Raw genomic sequence first — 15,246 nt, forward strand, 5'->3', positions numbered from 1 at the left:
AAGACCATTCTCCGCAGTCCCTTTGTTGGTTGCAATAAGTCCATTAGCCAGTTACGCATGAAAAGAACAACGAGAGGATAATACAGTTCAACAGCTGTTGAGGCCTCTAAACCCTGTTCTTTATAATTGAAAAGCACCACCGAGAACGAATGTATATCTATTGGTGTTGTAGTACCGGTAGTGTTGTAATACCAGTAATGTGAGAGAATAACCATTTGTTACCATGGTAGTTGGTTTTGCTTCTTTTTAAATGTCCAGGGCTTTGCTCTGTAAGATGTTGTTGCTGTACCTTATGCAGCTCAGTTTTCAATTCAGTCCTTGTTTTCCCCATTCTCCCTGAAGAGACAAATTCCTTGAAGTGAGCTTTGTGCCCTGCTGCCAGTACTCACTGCACACCTAATGATGTGCCAGCAGGTTCCTTTCCTCTAGTTGAGGGTTGGGTTTAAACAGCTGGCTCCAGATGGATGCCAGTGGAGAACCTTTACACCAGGGCAGCTGGTGTAGAATTAGCATAACCGAGATGAAACCAGTTGGTGGTTTATCAGTCAGACTTTAGAAAGAGACACTGGTAGAAACAATGAAACTGAATGCCAGAAGGTGTCTGAATTGTAAAGCTGAAGATATGTGTGTGTGTGTGTGTGTGTGTGTGTGTGTGTGTGTGTGTGCTCCCTTACTCTCTGTAACAAGAAAACATGCCATGTGTGAAAAAAAAAAACGTCAAGCTGCCCTCCCACACATTTTGAATACGCTGCATATTTTAAAGCGGCTGTTACTGCATGTGATGAAAAAGAGTACTACATACACCATTTTGTAATTAAATGTTGATGAATTCCATGCTCTGCTTTGTTCGGCTGTGCCTGATTGCTTTCTAAGTTCAGAGCAGCTCTTTCTACTGTTGGTGTTGGAAAGGCAGCTTTGCTTTTTCTCTCTCTCTCTCTCTCTGTCTCTCTCTCTCTCTCTCTCTCTCTCTCTCTCTCTCTCTCTCTGCCCCCCCTTTGCTCTTGCGCTCTCTCTTGCTGTTCCCCTGTCTCCGTGCAGAGGGGTTGATGCAGTCTCTCTCGCTCTGTCTCTCTCTCTCTCTCTCTCTCTCTCTCTCTCTCTCTCTCTCTCTCTCTCTCTGTATATATATATATCTCCCTCTTTTCCCCTCTCTCCCCCTGTCTCAGTACAGAGAGGTTGATGGAGTGTATCTAACTCTATATCTTGCCTGCGGGTATATCTCAAAGCGAGGGGAGGGCCCTGGTTGGATTTCGAGCAGGGGGCTCTGGTGGGAATCGCTTCACCGACAGATTAAAGCTCCACACGCAGACAGCCTCCGATTTGGGGAGCGTTGTTGCTTTTAATCCAATTAAACATTCAGAGGCCCAAATATAGTTTAATTTCTCACTGAGTGTTTTTTTATTAATTCTGACATGTTCCGTGAAGAAAACAAGGAAGGAGTTCAAAGTGGGGCCTGGTAATGATGGTGTCAGGGAGGCTGTAATGAGTGAAGTCGTACCTTTGCCAAGAGCTGACATGCGAGGGAGACCCGTTTCCCTTGCAGCGGTTATTTACCTGAATTGCTCTCGACAGGCTGTGACTACTCCTAAGTGAAATCCCGAAGCGTACATATAGTTTTACTCCGTCATACAGTCCCACACTTTGTTCAGTTCTGATATTGAACATTATTTTAGTATTATTTAAATTTGATCCTGCATGGGTTAGTGGCTGAAGGTATGACCTACACTCATTTTTAGATATATCTAGGGAACCGCTCATGTAGTTGCCCTGACACTTGGTATGGCCATTCCTTGGTTCTTGAGGGGGTCTAAAACTTTACTGAATAAGAGCTGTCCCTGGAATACTGCACCTGAGATTTCTAACCCCTGTTCTGAATGTAAATAAAGCTATATTCCTACTGTAGAATGGTATGACCTGTGTGACAGGCCTGCCTGTCACTGCTATTGCATGAACCTCCAGATGTCCTCCTACACCAGAATGTCGAGTCTTGCATACCAATATTCGAAGAAGCTTTTATTTAGCATGCACCAGACAGTGTGCAAGGCAAATGTCAGTGTCCCCAATGCTTGGCCTTTCATCCTTTTTTTTTTTTAAAACCTTTACAGCAAATTGGTTATCGGAGTGATTGATTGGATAACCAGGCTCATTGAAAAGCCCTTTGTTATTGCAGAGTCATTTTATTTTGAAATATGATCGATCAGGGAAAGAGTTTTAAGACACATTCTTCCTTTTAAACAGACTCTCTTTTTCAAAACAAATCTCCTGCCCTTTTGGCACCTGTGTCTATATAACTCTCTCAAACTTGGCTGCTCACGTACACAGTATAAAAAGCGATTGAGACGAGGGAGTGTTTGTTGAAAGGTACATATAATTTGCAATGTGCAGCATGCTATTCCCTTGCTGGGGAATACATGACAACGACGACATCACTATTACTCATTTTCTAAAATAAAACTTTTTCCAAAAAGTCTTGACGGTAGTGCTGAATTAAGTAATGAAAATAATTAAAGTAATTGAAATCCTCTCTTCTTTAATTGCCCGCTGACTGTGAGGGATTGTGTGCCAATTATCCCCGCTTTTATTTTTGTTACGAAAATAAGCTCTATCAACGGGCTTGCCTGGAGACAGTTCATTATTGTACCATTTAAAAGTAATTTATTTATTTTTTTTGCCTCTTAACTGCTCGTCTCTGTGAGAGCAGTTAATGGAAAGCATAAAGAAGAGCTTTTTCCCTTTTTAAATCGGCAGTGGTTATTTCCAGGGGTAATGCAATTTACCTTAAAGGAGTGCTAACCATTTCCTGAAGTCACTCCTGTGCAGAAGGTTACTCGAACCTTCTGGTCAGGAGTCACTGGCCTGTGGTTCAGACCCAACCTGCTTCTCAACAAATGAAATAGCATGGGGGTATAAAAAACTAGCTTCTCCCTAGCCAAAGTAAAAATAAACATAGGGAAAAGTTATATAATAAGCCCTCACGTCTTTCGTACAGTGTTTTTAAAATGCAGTATTAGTATCACATTTTTTTGTGTGTTGTGTTTTCATCCCAGCCCTTAAAACTGTCCTTTTCCTTGTTTCTCTTCACTAAACCGCTAGACAGGGCCTATCGGTAGCATTTCAATTAGAATCCATGCCCAGGCTGATTGATGACAAAGCTTCGCTAAACAGGTTGATCGAGGGGTCACCGGGAGGGTAATTGTAGCCGCGCGGGTCTTTTGTCAGTACTAGTTCAAATGAATTTTCTCATCAATTTAAAAACCATTCAGATTCAGCCAACCAAAATTAAAGGGGATGAGTATTGTAATCCTCCTGGATTTAAAAGGCCTGGTGGCAAGCGGTTTGAATGAGCTCTGGAGTTTAAAGCAGAGTGCTGCGCAGAGCAGCGGCCTGTTTTTGTAATCGATTTTTACCAGCGCAAGTATTTAACGCAGTCTACCTCCTTTGATTTGTCTCTGTAAATCGGTTCATCTCTCTGGATCCCTGTTGTCTACCTGAAATGCGTGTCTCGAATCATTTGTTGTGTCTGGTTGTCTCCGGTGTATGACAGTTCGATGTAGTACGTAATTGTTCCAGTCAAGTTGTGGTTACAGTGCCGGAGACATGTTGAAAATGATAAGTTTATTAAAATGCAGTTGTAAAGACATCCGTCAGATCTGAATCTGGGCTGTCTAAACGACGTGGTGTTTTCACTGGGCACGTATAAACCTGCCAAATTAAATCACAAACACATTTAATCACTTTTCCTATCTTTTCCATTTTTCTTATCCACGCAGGCTAAACATACTTTACCAGCAATAAACGTATCCTGCAGTTCTAGAGATTACGATCGTATTTGTCAGATTTTGTTTTTCAGGTTCCAGCACAGTAGAGTAAACTGTATTATTTTAATTGCTTTATTTGAAGGGTTTCCCAATGTGTACACCACTAAGGTAACATGGGTTTATTTTACTAAGGATGTTGGTTATCTTATAGATGAATTTATATGTGAAAAGATAACCCTGCTTAATAATGTTTTTTGCATCCCACACTTTATTTGTGTTGTCATTGTTAAACCTGCAACAAATATTTTGTTGTTGCTACTGTAGTATACAGTTAAGATTTTAGGAGAAGAACTTAAAAGATGTGTTAATCTCCTGTGTGCACACTTAAAAAAAAAAAAAAAAAAATATATATATATATATATATATATATATATATATATATATATATATATATATATATATATATATATATATACTTGTTAAGTTAAATATGTATTTTGCTGTTTTCTTCCTTGTTCCATTACTGACATGGCAACATGTATTAAGATGCATTATCGTGTCTATATACCCAGCATATGCGCTACCTAAAATCATGTTTAACTTTGTTAAATGTTCCTTTAAGAAGACGAGAAATGCACAATAACTTGCTTAATTATGATACTGTTATCCTGGTGCGCACTGAATTGCAGAGACAGTTTACACTACAGGCTCACAAGTGATCACAGTGTTAATGAGTACCCTTCATAATGAATGCTAGTGTTTGCTGATTGCTACAGCAGGAGATGCTACAAGGTTTTTTCAAACTTTCCATCATGTTGTTTCACTTAAAACCAAAAAAAAACGAAAGCTGTCCCACTGCATGATATCTGCAATGGGAACATTGGCATGCATAATCACAGCTAGATCAATTGAACACTCCCCAATCTTCTGCTTCTTTGAGCTCCTGCAGTGCGCTGATCCTTAACATAAATGAACGCAAGTTTATTTTTTAATCTCCGGAAAATGTGCAGCACTCCCCGGTACTACTACTGCTGCTGTCATTCCTTCAAAACCCATTAGTCAAAATGTGCTATTAAAAAAATAAACCAAAGCTGTCAGTCATGTAATGAATTAAATGCTGAGATTCTCAGGATTTTCAAAGAGAGGTATTTTAATAAACGTAATGACATATTTTATTGCTACGGCTTTCTAAATAAATGTGGAGAAAGGCAATTTTCCCTGTTGGTGGCAGAGCCTGCTCTAGCACTTAACCGTTTTCTGTGTTTGGTGATATGCAAAGAAACAAAATAGAGATGGATGTCCCTTACAGCTTTAGTAAAATTGCATCTCAAAAAATTATAGCTCCGGATAATTTTAGGGTTGGTATTTCTTTAATGGGCAGGGAATACATTCTAAAATCAGTGAAACTGGGCATTAATCATAGAGATTGTGCAAACTAATATTGGAGCTGTCTGTAATGAGAAGGCCCTGAGGCAGCGAGGATGGGTGCAATCAAAGAGGGCAGCGTATGCCAAGGTAGATACTGCCGGTGAGAGGGATGGTTCTTGATTGGAAGGTGTACCTTGCAGGACTCTTTTGCAACTGATTTCCGCAGCGTACTCACCAGTCCGTTTCGCAGAATTGCTCAAACAGAATGGTGCAAACATCTTGCTGTGTGATCAGCTTGAGTTGTTGGGTAGAATTAGTTGTAATCGTCTGTCCACGTGTTCTTTTTCTAGTTGTCTAGAATTTCACAGTGAAATGAGAAATGCTGACTGTTTGATCTTTTAAAAGACGAAAACTGATCCTGATTACATAAAAAAAAAAAAAATGTTGCCATATGCACATGGTGAAATGAGATCCGTGCTCTGCTATGGTGTAATTCATTGAACATGCATGGATGTTGGTGGTAGACCCACCTGCAGATTGATGGGTTTTCTACCATCTGGACTGACTTGGGAGTGTACCCCTCATTATAAAATACAAGGCAGGCGTTTTTATACCTTTTAGCAAAGGACATAAATCCAAAGCAAATGACTGGGAAAGCGTTTTTTCATTTGGAAAGTTAATTCAAACTTTTTTTTTTTTTTTTGTATCATGTAGTTTCATGAAATTGATTCTGTGTGGGTTTATTGTACTTTACAGTGGAATAGAACTGATTATAATATTTGGATATGGAATCTTTCATAAATTCTGTCTGTGCTTCAGAATCTGTAAACCCACTTCCCGAATGGATCAGCATTGAGTATTTTTGACAAAAACCAACAAAGATTTTGTGTACAGTAATAGAGAATACATGTGCACACCATGACAAGAAAATAAATCCATCAAGGGGAGGGGCATCAGAAGAGTAAATTATGACTTGCCGATGCTGGAACAGTGGGGTCATTCCTGTCCCTGCTGTATGTTTTATAATTTATACCAGATCTGTTTTTTTCAAGTTATTTTGGTGGATGAGGGACAAAAACAGGGACAAGGGTTTGGTATTTAAAAATAATCTGAAATATATACTGTAGATACCGAAATGAGAAACTAGTCCGTCAGAATTCTTCTTCTGATCATTTCACAGTCCTAAATTACGCTGATAGTAAACGTGTCACAGTTTCAACGTCTGGCTTCTTTACAGGCAGGATATAATCAAAGCAGCTGGATATGTTAGTTTTCTTTTCCCTTTGAAATGCATATTTCTTTTGTTTAAGACCACCCCACGCACATCCCAAATGATTTTAGTTTAGGAGTGGTCGAATGCGCGTGTTCGTTTGAGTCCTACTCCTTAGCTTTCTAGAGCTCACATCAAACCTGGTTTAAACCTGGTTGATGCTATCATTCTGTAGCTGATTTTTTACATATGTAAATGGGTTCAATTTAATACACTGAATCACTATTACCAGCATATGCAGTTCTTGTAGATTATGGATCTCCTATTGAGAGGGAGCGGTATTAAATGTGTGAAATACAAGTATCAGCGGGTTTAAATATTGCCTTGTTTTGCAGGCTTTCTTTTGGTGTCGCTTTTATCCGCCTTCTCAATCCTTTCTCTCATTCTGCCGAACTAAGTGCCTGTAGGTTAATATAGAATTTGAACACGTCTTTGTAATTGGAGGGAGTTTGAAGTTGGCTTTATCAGGCTTTGTAATTGAACCCCAGGGTCCCAAAGGATGTGCCCATGTGGGTATTCGGCAAGCTTGAATTTCACTAAGCGAGGGCTGGCAGCTGCTTTCCGAAGATGACCCTACAGATTTTGGCATTTGAAGCATTTATCTCTTTTTTTTATTGTGTATCTTGTCTATGAGCCTGTGTCTTTTACATCATTGATCAGCTATGTTGAATATTCATGTTTTTCTATGTATTGTGCAGGAGGGAGGGGGGTTGGGGGAGTTGGGGGTCTCCTTAAATGTTTATGAAACCCAGCAGGGATCTGTGTTTTGCTTGTGAGCAATATCTGTTCACAAAATAAATTGAGTCTTATTAAATTCTAAAAGCTGTATCCTAAAAGCAATATATTGTTGCCTAGATATATACATATTTTTTCTGTTTTGCCAGCTTTCCAATTCAGGAACAAAAAAAGATAAATCTGTAGAAAAAACCAAATCTGTTAAATGTGTATTTACAGAGAACTTTTCCAGTTTTTAGTTATTTTTAGCTTCCTAGCGAGGCGTTTCTTCGAAGGAAACAGTGAGCTGGAAAGTGCCTTGACATTTCCTAGTCGGCTCCTTCTTTTGTCTGCACCTCTGTTGGAGTCTCCCAAAGGAGGCTGAGGGGAGGATTCCCAAAAGCTTGTTTTTCACTCGCTCACTCGCACTCATTCACTCCCTATCTTTGTTGAAGACTGCCCCTCTCTCTCTCTCACTCTCTCTCTCTCGCTTTCTCCCTCCCTCTCCCTGTCTTTCCTACCGGCAGATTCACTGAAAGGGACGTGGATTGCAAAGCAGTGAATGCATGCTGCCTCGTTCTTTTGTTCCTGACTTGATAGCTGAATGAAGCTCAGGGTGTCAAGAGTTGGCTGTTTTTCCTCGCTCTCTCTCTCTGTCAGACACATAAGGTTTTTTTTTTCCTGAATGGGGATTTCTTTGCAAACGGGACTACCTGCTGCCTTGAGCATTTTTGCCATGATTAAGGAGAGCGGAGTGGAGAAACAAGGGTGCCTGCAGCTCAAATTGCTCTGTTCCCAGTAATGTTTCCACTTTGGATAAACTTAGTGTGTTGTGAGGACAACAGCACAGAGCTGGCAAGAAATCTGAGGGAGGCACAATGCTGATCTGAAAGAGGAGCGCAAGGAATGAATAATCCTGATCCATGAACAGAAAATTGTTTTTTTTTTTTTTAAAGCTGCTGCTTGTTTTGTACTATCTTGTATGGAGGAGGAAAAAAATAATCTTCTTGGTGGATAAAATTGGTAAATTGCTGTTGCACCTTACAGTACGGTGTGCTATAACCGGCTATCGAAAACGGATCCTGTGAAAAAAATCTTGTGCTCATTGTCAGTAGCAAAAAAAAAAATAAAGAAAAAGAAAAGAATTCTGTCTCGCTTTCATTTCTCCAGATTCTCTGACCTCTTTTCTAAAGACCCAGTGGGGTAGCACTGAGGGAAGGACCGGTGGGGCGACACACACATACGTACAAAAAAAGCAGATATTGCTTCTCAAACCATATGGCTTACTGGTTAGGAGACAGATACACATCCTTCACCTACTAATTAGTCTTTTGATATTACAAATAAGAGCACAACATGGGCTTTCTTTGTAGTGATTTTTGTGGCGTCGAGGGGACGAGGAAAACAAAGTAAATCCTGAGGCAGTGTCTGCACTGGAGGATACAAAAAGCACTGTTTCTCTGGACTGGAGAGAGGGCAATATATCTTCTTTCCCTGATGCATCGGCCCCCCACTTACTGGCCTGGATTTCGAATTTAGGGAATAAAAGAATGTGAAGATGCACTGTTGTTTGATAATAAACTCTTGACAAATGCTGCATGAATACAAGCCCATTATTTGAAGACTAGATTTACTGTGGTAGTAAAAGTTGCTTTGGAAAAGAAGGCTGAGGGAGGGAGGGGGGGGGGACAGATGCCCTTTGACCCCTGGGAAGCGTTTGTTTCCGAATCAATTCCTGTTCAAGAAACAGCAGGAGCTATCACTGATAAAGACTTTTTTTGTTTTTTTGGGGTTACTTTTACTTTTTTTCTCTTCTGTAAACGTATTGCTTTGCGCAGGATACCTGCCTGATAAAAACTAGTTCAATTCAGCTGCCAACTAACTTGCACATCGTATGGGTGACTCTTTGTGTGCACAGTAAGACCGAGTCTGGGAACTGGAAGTCACTGCAGGAGTAAACAATGCAATTCGTTTTTGGGAGTCTCTTCAGATCCTCCCCTGGATATTATGACAGAATAAAATGTGTTGCCTAGAAACCAGAAGAGGCTTTACGGATTCTATGCTTTGAAAAGGATTGTATTGTAACCCGGAGGGCTCAAGCTTTGTTTGGGTTTGGGTGTATTTTTTTTACAATAATTTTTCTTCACACGGAGTGTGGAGTCCGGTGGGTGGCATGAGCAGTTGTCAATATCCCACACCCCTTCCTGATAGGGACGCAATGTACCAGCATAAAGTCTCCCTGGTGGTTCGGTACTTCATGATTCCCTGTAATATCTGCTTGATTCTGCTCGCGACGTCTACACTGGGGTTTGCCGTTCTCCTCTTCCTCAACAACTGTAGGTTGTTTTTCTCAGCAAATTTGATCTGTAGTAGAGAGAAATTGATTAAACTGCTTAGAAATACAACATAATCGAGGCACGCACACTCAAAGCATCTGACTCAATAACTAAGTAGATGGTGTATGAAGCATATAAGCAGCTGGACATTCAGTCTTTGAGGGTTTGATATTGAAAACATAGCTTTGAGTGTGACCTTGAGTGACAGAATCAAAGGCTAATATTAGTGTTTAGTGGCTGAGTAATCTTGCTAGAGCTTCTAAATGGTCACATAAGCAGCCAGCACTCAGTGGCATTTATCATGTTTGTGTTGGTCCTATCCAAACAGGAGGTGATAGATGTGTATCTCTAAATGTAGCTTGGTGACCTGGAGCTATGCTTATTGTCTTTGGAGTGTGTGAGTAAAAGTGATCAATGGGTTTATTTATACAGTAGCTAGGGCTGCTTTCAGACATGTCCTGGGTTCGGTCTATCAGACTGTATTAAGCTCATAGATTATCCTTACAAGGAAAGGATGCCTTACTTTTATTAAGCTTTTACATTTTTGAACCTGGGTGCACATTTTCTCTTGCTTAATACATTTATGTTGGAAGGTATTAGTGGCCATCAATTATTTACGTTTTTAAAAAGCCGTAGAATCTGTCCCACGCGTCCTATCACTCAAGTGAAACAATTGCAAGTCATTTTTAATGGACAGCTTGATATATCTAAAGGTTTCCAATACTAACAACCTCTTGAAAACCTCATTTCACAGCAGCTGCTTTTTTTAACACAGGGGCTAAAGACCGGTTTGGATAAAGATGTGCTTTTGGTCCAAAGCGGGTGAATTCAAATCAAATTACACCAAGCGGCTCGATAGCGTAACTTAATTGAGAGATTGGAATTAAATTCTAATTCAGTTACTGTCGAGGAAAATCTAAAGGCTTTCATATCACGCTTAGCTTTGGCAGCAGACTTCACTCGTTTATTTCATTGACCAACACCAGTTTGAAAATGGGATGAAATCTGTTTTTAGAAAACTTGCCTGAGGGTGTAACAGAGACCTTGGTAATTTCCATTTTCATTTTCAAAACTGTAGTGCAGGAATTCACCGTAACCCATCCTTGTCTTTACCAACGGGTACTTTTCACATGCTATGTACCATTTTTTCTCATTATGCCTAACAGCTAGGTCTGAAAATTCAACTACTGATGTAAATCGAAAACACTATATCTCAAACTGAAGAGAGCGAGAGAGTGAGAGGGGGACTGTTTCACATACAGTCCGGCAGTGTGTATATATATATATATATATATATATATATATATATATATATATATATATATATATATATTTTTTTTTTTTTTTTTTTTCCTCCTCAGCACAATGATTGATGTTGCCAGCACAGTTACATGTACCAGACAGTGCATTCCTCAATTACTCTCTGGTATGTGTGATTGTTTGTTTGCTATCAGAAGGTAGAAATCTATGTCCTTGGAGATTGACTGACTGCAGTTAACCAACGCTTCATAATAGAAATACTTCACTGTTGTGACCTGCCGACCTCCAGCTAGGCAGTTGACAAGCAATTTTAAGTGTGCCTAAATTTAAGACTGTTGGTGCCATGGGCTTATCAGTGAGGAAATCAGCCATGGTGGTTTGACAAGCTCTGTAGAGCTGTACAGCATGTGAATAACTTTGTGCCCTATTCATTTCAGTATTGCTGCACTGGTGCTACACAGGGTAGACTATGGGGCTTGTTTAATGTTAGGAAGTTTAGTTTAAAACCTAAATCTGTCACATTGCATTGACCTCTGAATCTATTCCGGTAGAGTAAAATATAAGGATGAGCAGTAAATTATTCAGTGTTTTTCTCTACTTATCTTGGAATTTAATCATTTAGGTTATGCATCATTTCATCCCAATGCTTTCCATACAAGTGAAAGGTGATAATCATGATGTGGAGTTGAACATGAGCAGGCTGATCTGCTGTATTACACAGATGCCACAAAGTTTCTGCCTGTTCATTTCCCCCATCATGCTGTACTTTTTCATTTTTGGCTTTCTTTTTTGCTGTTGTGTTAAATGACAGGCAGAAACAATGGGAATGGTGTGACGGTAGACTGAGTCATCTTAAGCAGATCAAATGCCACTGTGGCTGAATGTTCTTTCAACGCGGTTTTAAGAAACTGTGAACAGGATTCTGTGCAGTTAAAGCCTCATTTGGACCCATTATCCCCTGTGCTTTATAAGGTGTATGCCAGTGGCTTGAAAAGGTGTGAATGATCACAAAGAACTGAAGTCTTACGCAGTGCCTTTGAGCTTGGTATATTTCTGGATGATTAATCAAATATGTGCAATAAAGAAGTGTGTGTGATATGAGGATCAGGCATTGAACATAAACCAATTTACATTTTCTTTCTTTACAGATAAACCAGTTCACTTTACAGCACCCCAGCCAGCAGATGGTAAGTGAGACTTTGTGTATCTTTTCTTTTGGTGCAGTAGCCTAAGGGTTTATAATAACGTTATGGTAATTAGCTTATTTTTCCTATTCACTGATGCCTTGCTGCTTGTGTTCAAATCGAATACACTTTTATATAACCTTGAAACATCTCAGAATGTACAACGCAATAGTAAAACCCAGTCCTTCATACTGGGGATGTTGCTCTAATATTGGTCATGTGACAATGTGACCTTTCAACTCTGTCTAGATCCATGCAGAGGAGTGGGCTGGCAAAGTTTTGAATGTGTCCCAGAGTGGGTTCATTGTTAATTATACATTTAATGTTTCATTTAATTGAGAAGGTTTTTTGTTAATGTTAATTGAATGAAGTTACCTTGTTAATTGTGAATTCATTATTAATGGAACCCCAGTTAATTGAACTTTTTGATGATTTAATGCATTAACATGATTGCCGGTATTCCACATTTAGTTGTTGCCGTTGAAAAATGTATTGGCTCACTGAATACAACATGCTTGATGAGACATTTTGCATTGCCTTGTGTTCGTTAAACTCAGCAAAGTCTGCGGTTACTGAGATCATCATTTTGCATTGTCATTTTGAAAATAAAATTGCATATGAATATTCAGTGCATTTGTTTGCTTTGCTGTTTTTACCAAGTAAAGTTAATTAAAAAAGAAATGTCTTAATTGTTATGTAAATTGTGGTAGTGTTGATTTAATTAATGAACGGTACACAAATGATTAATATGTTTAATTTTATTTAATTGATCATGACTATTTAATTAAATTGAATGCATTAACTGTGCATGTTAATTTCCCCAACCCTGGGCTAGTCCAATAATTTAGGATTCTCTAGACAAAGCTGTTCAAAGTCAGGTATAGGCAGATTTAGGAAAATATAATAACTTTAATAATGGAGCATTTAGTTAGTAAAGTAAATCTTAAAAAAAAATCAAATAAAATTACATTTGAAACTGCTTACCCTGAAGAAAATGTATTTGAAACATCACTATTGGGTGGTGTTGTTAAAATGGCGTTAAGGTCAATCTCCACCCACAAGTGAATTCCCTGTTCCTTTTCCAAAGGGTCCTGCATTCACAGGACTTGTATTCTAGTTGTAAGAATCTGGGAGAACACTGCTCTGAAGTACGTGTTGGCAGCTACACTCGATGCAATAAGGTTACAGTGCCTGCTATTTCACTTCATACGCCTATCACTGCCTAGTAGCACCTTCAATTGAAGTACAGCCTAGCTGTATTCTGTTGAAGTGCATTTACAGTATGCATTAGCAGTATATTTGCGGTATTGGTGACATGGCTCTAATTTAGTGGCAAGACTGTCTCTTTTGGTTCTTCAGATGAATAAAACATTTGTTTTGTGACGTGTTTATGAATATGTACTAGTATCAAATAAGATTGCTCTGCATGGAGTTTTTTTTTTTTGGGGGGGGGGGTCATTTCTGCTGTTTTCCATACAAATGGCCCAGAATAAAGCCTCTGGACAACTGATTGAAAATAAAGACACATGAATATAAATGAACACAAGTGATTTCCATATAGTAGGATTCTCAGAACTCCACTGCGAGGATGTGTACCAGGAGAATCAGTACCCTCTTTGAATGCAGAGCACTTTCACCAAGCTGTCCTGCTCCTGATTGGCTAGCCTGGGCGGCACTGTTTAATTAAAAAACAGACGTACGGTATTCAGAGGAGAATTTATGGCTAGAACACAATTCGGATGCTTGGTCCTGCCCAGCTGTCCCAGTTTAGCTGCGGTATAATGGACTCAGAGTGGGAAACAACATAAGACCAATGGACGTCTGTGGTGAGAGTCTTACCCATCGTTTGATGCCTGTCCCTGCCACATTTCTTGCAGTGAATTTAATCTGCATGCACTAACTGCATGTACAGTAAGTGGAGTGCGCCAATACACAGGATAGGAGCATGTGCTATATGCAGGACTGTTATGAAAAGGACCAGTTGACTTTATAATCGCCCTGCTTTGTTTATAGATGAAGTATGAAAAACCACCTGTTAGGGATTGCCTGTGTAAAGAATCCCCATGTGTAAATCACACTGTGTGTGGTTGTATGTAAAGATCACCTGTCTTTAATACACTCCATAGGATATCCCCTTGAGTGGTCGTTTTCCTTCGGTGTACCGAAGCCAAAACCTAGCAGCTTCAACACAACAATTTGGTTATTTCATGCTTGAAAATAATGTATACTTAAATAAACTCTGGTAATTCTACATAAATCCACCAGAAACGTACAATATGTAAATGAACAATTAGCTCGATTCAGAGTCAAGCCCAGCATGGCTTTAATGAGGCTGCTTTTTATTAGAAAAATAAATCACCTTGCTTTGCATTGCTGAAAAACAAGACTATTAAAGATTATAGCGTTTCTGTCCTTTTTGGTATATGAACCATGCACAAGGTTTCTATGTGTGTGTGTGGGGGGTGGGGGGGTGGGTAGGTTAGGAGGGTGGGGTGGAGGGGCTGCAATTAACAGCAAATACTTTATTGTACCAGCTATCTAATCAGAGCCGAGTCTGACAAGAAAGTAATAAAATACTATCTGATTAAGTTTCCTGTTTGGCTTTAAATCCATTATCACGCCAGACAGGAAAATTATAGCTTGTTATGTTTGAATAAGATAGCTGCTGTTCAGAATTTGGCTAGTGGTTGAAAAGAAAAAGAAAGATTTAGAAGAACGTGAACATTTTGGCTTCTGGTAGTGGTTTTGTAACAATGGTTTTGGGCTGTGTTTTGAAGCAATATCTGAAAGGAACTGTCAGTTCACATTTTTGGATATTTTACATCAGGATGATCGTTTCTAAAATATAAAAACGGGAAGAATATATAATTCGGGGCTATCTTGAGACCTATATATCAAACTGAACTTCCTAATATGGCTGTCTTTAGTTAGAAGTGGAGTATCCCACAGTGTAGCCTTTGGTAGAAGCAAGTACATTCAAAACAGATTGCAAACGCATTGATGTTGTGTTTGAATATGACTCCTTTAATCAGCAGAGCTGTGTCTTTTGCAGAACAAACCTTATTTCTTTTTTATAATGTCAGCTACTTCCATTTTAGTGAACTAATTTATGCTGCAGTCTTTATTTTCTTCCAATAGTAATAAAAATAGATATATGTTTGTAATACTTTTAAGAGCTCCCTGGTTATCTGTATGACTCTTAACCACAGAGGTTGGACAGCTCTGGTATAATGTATTATCCATGGATGGAAATGCGACTCCCATTGCATAGCAGTTTGATCTGTTCCTGGTGTAAGAAAACACAAACCACTAACGTGTAGTAAAAAAAGATTTATTGTAGTAATAGAATACAAACA

General features: G+C 39.2%; 1 protein-coding gene across 8 annotated transcripts in view; it reads left to right on the plus strand.

The window, feature by feature from the left end:
- The window catches only part of LOC117425132 (agrin-like), a 155,129-nt gene that overhangs the window by 74,335 nt on the left and 65,548 nt on the right, over positions 1 to 15,246 (plus strand). For 6 of the 8 annotated variants that reach the window (XM_034904230.2, XM_058993238.1, XM_058993239.1 and 3 more), the window contains one exon: positions 11,855 to 11,893. In XM_034904230.2, coding sequence (XP_034760121.2) covers positions 11,855 to 11,893 — 39 coding nt within the window. Of the gene's footprint in view, positions 1 to 7,565; positions 9,447 to 11,854; positions 11,894 to 15,246 lie in introns of those variants that run through there. The other 2 variants (XM_058993242.1, XM_058993245.1) reach the window with 2 other exon arrangements.

Source organism: Acipenser ruthenus, chromosome 20, assembly GCF_902713425.1.
Source record: "Acipenser ruthenus chromosome 20, fAciRut3.2 maternal haplotype, whole genome shotgun sequence".
In the NCBI taxonomy this organism is placed as follows: Eukaryota; Metazoa; Chordata; class Actinopteri; order Acipenseriformes; family Acipenseridae; genus Acipenser; species Acipenser ruthenus.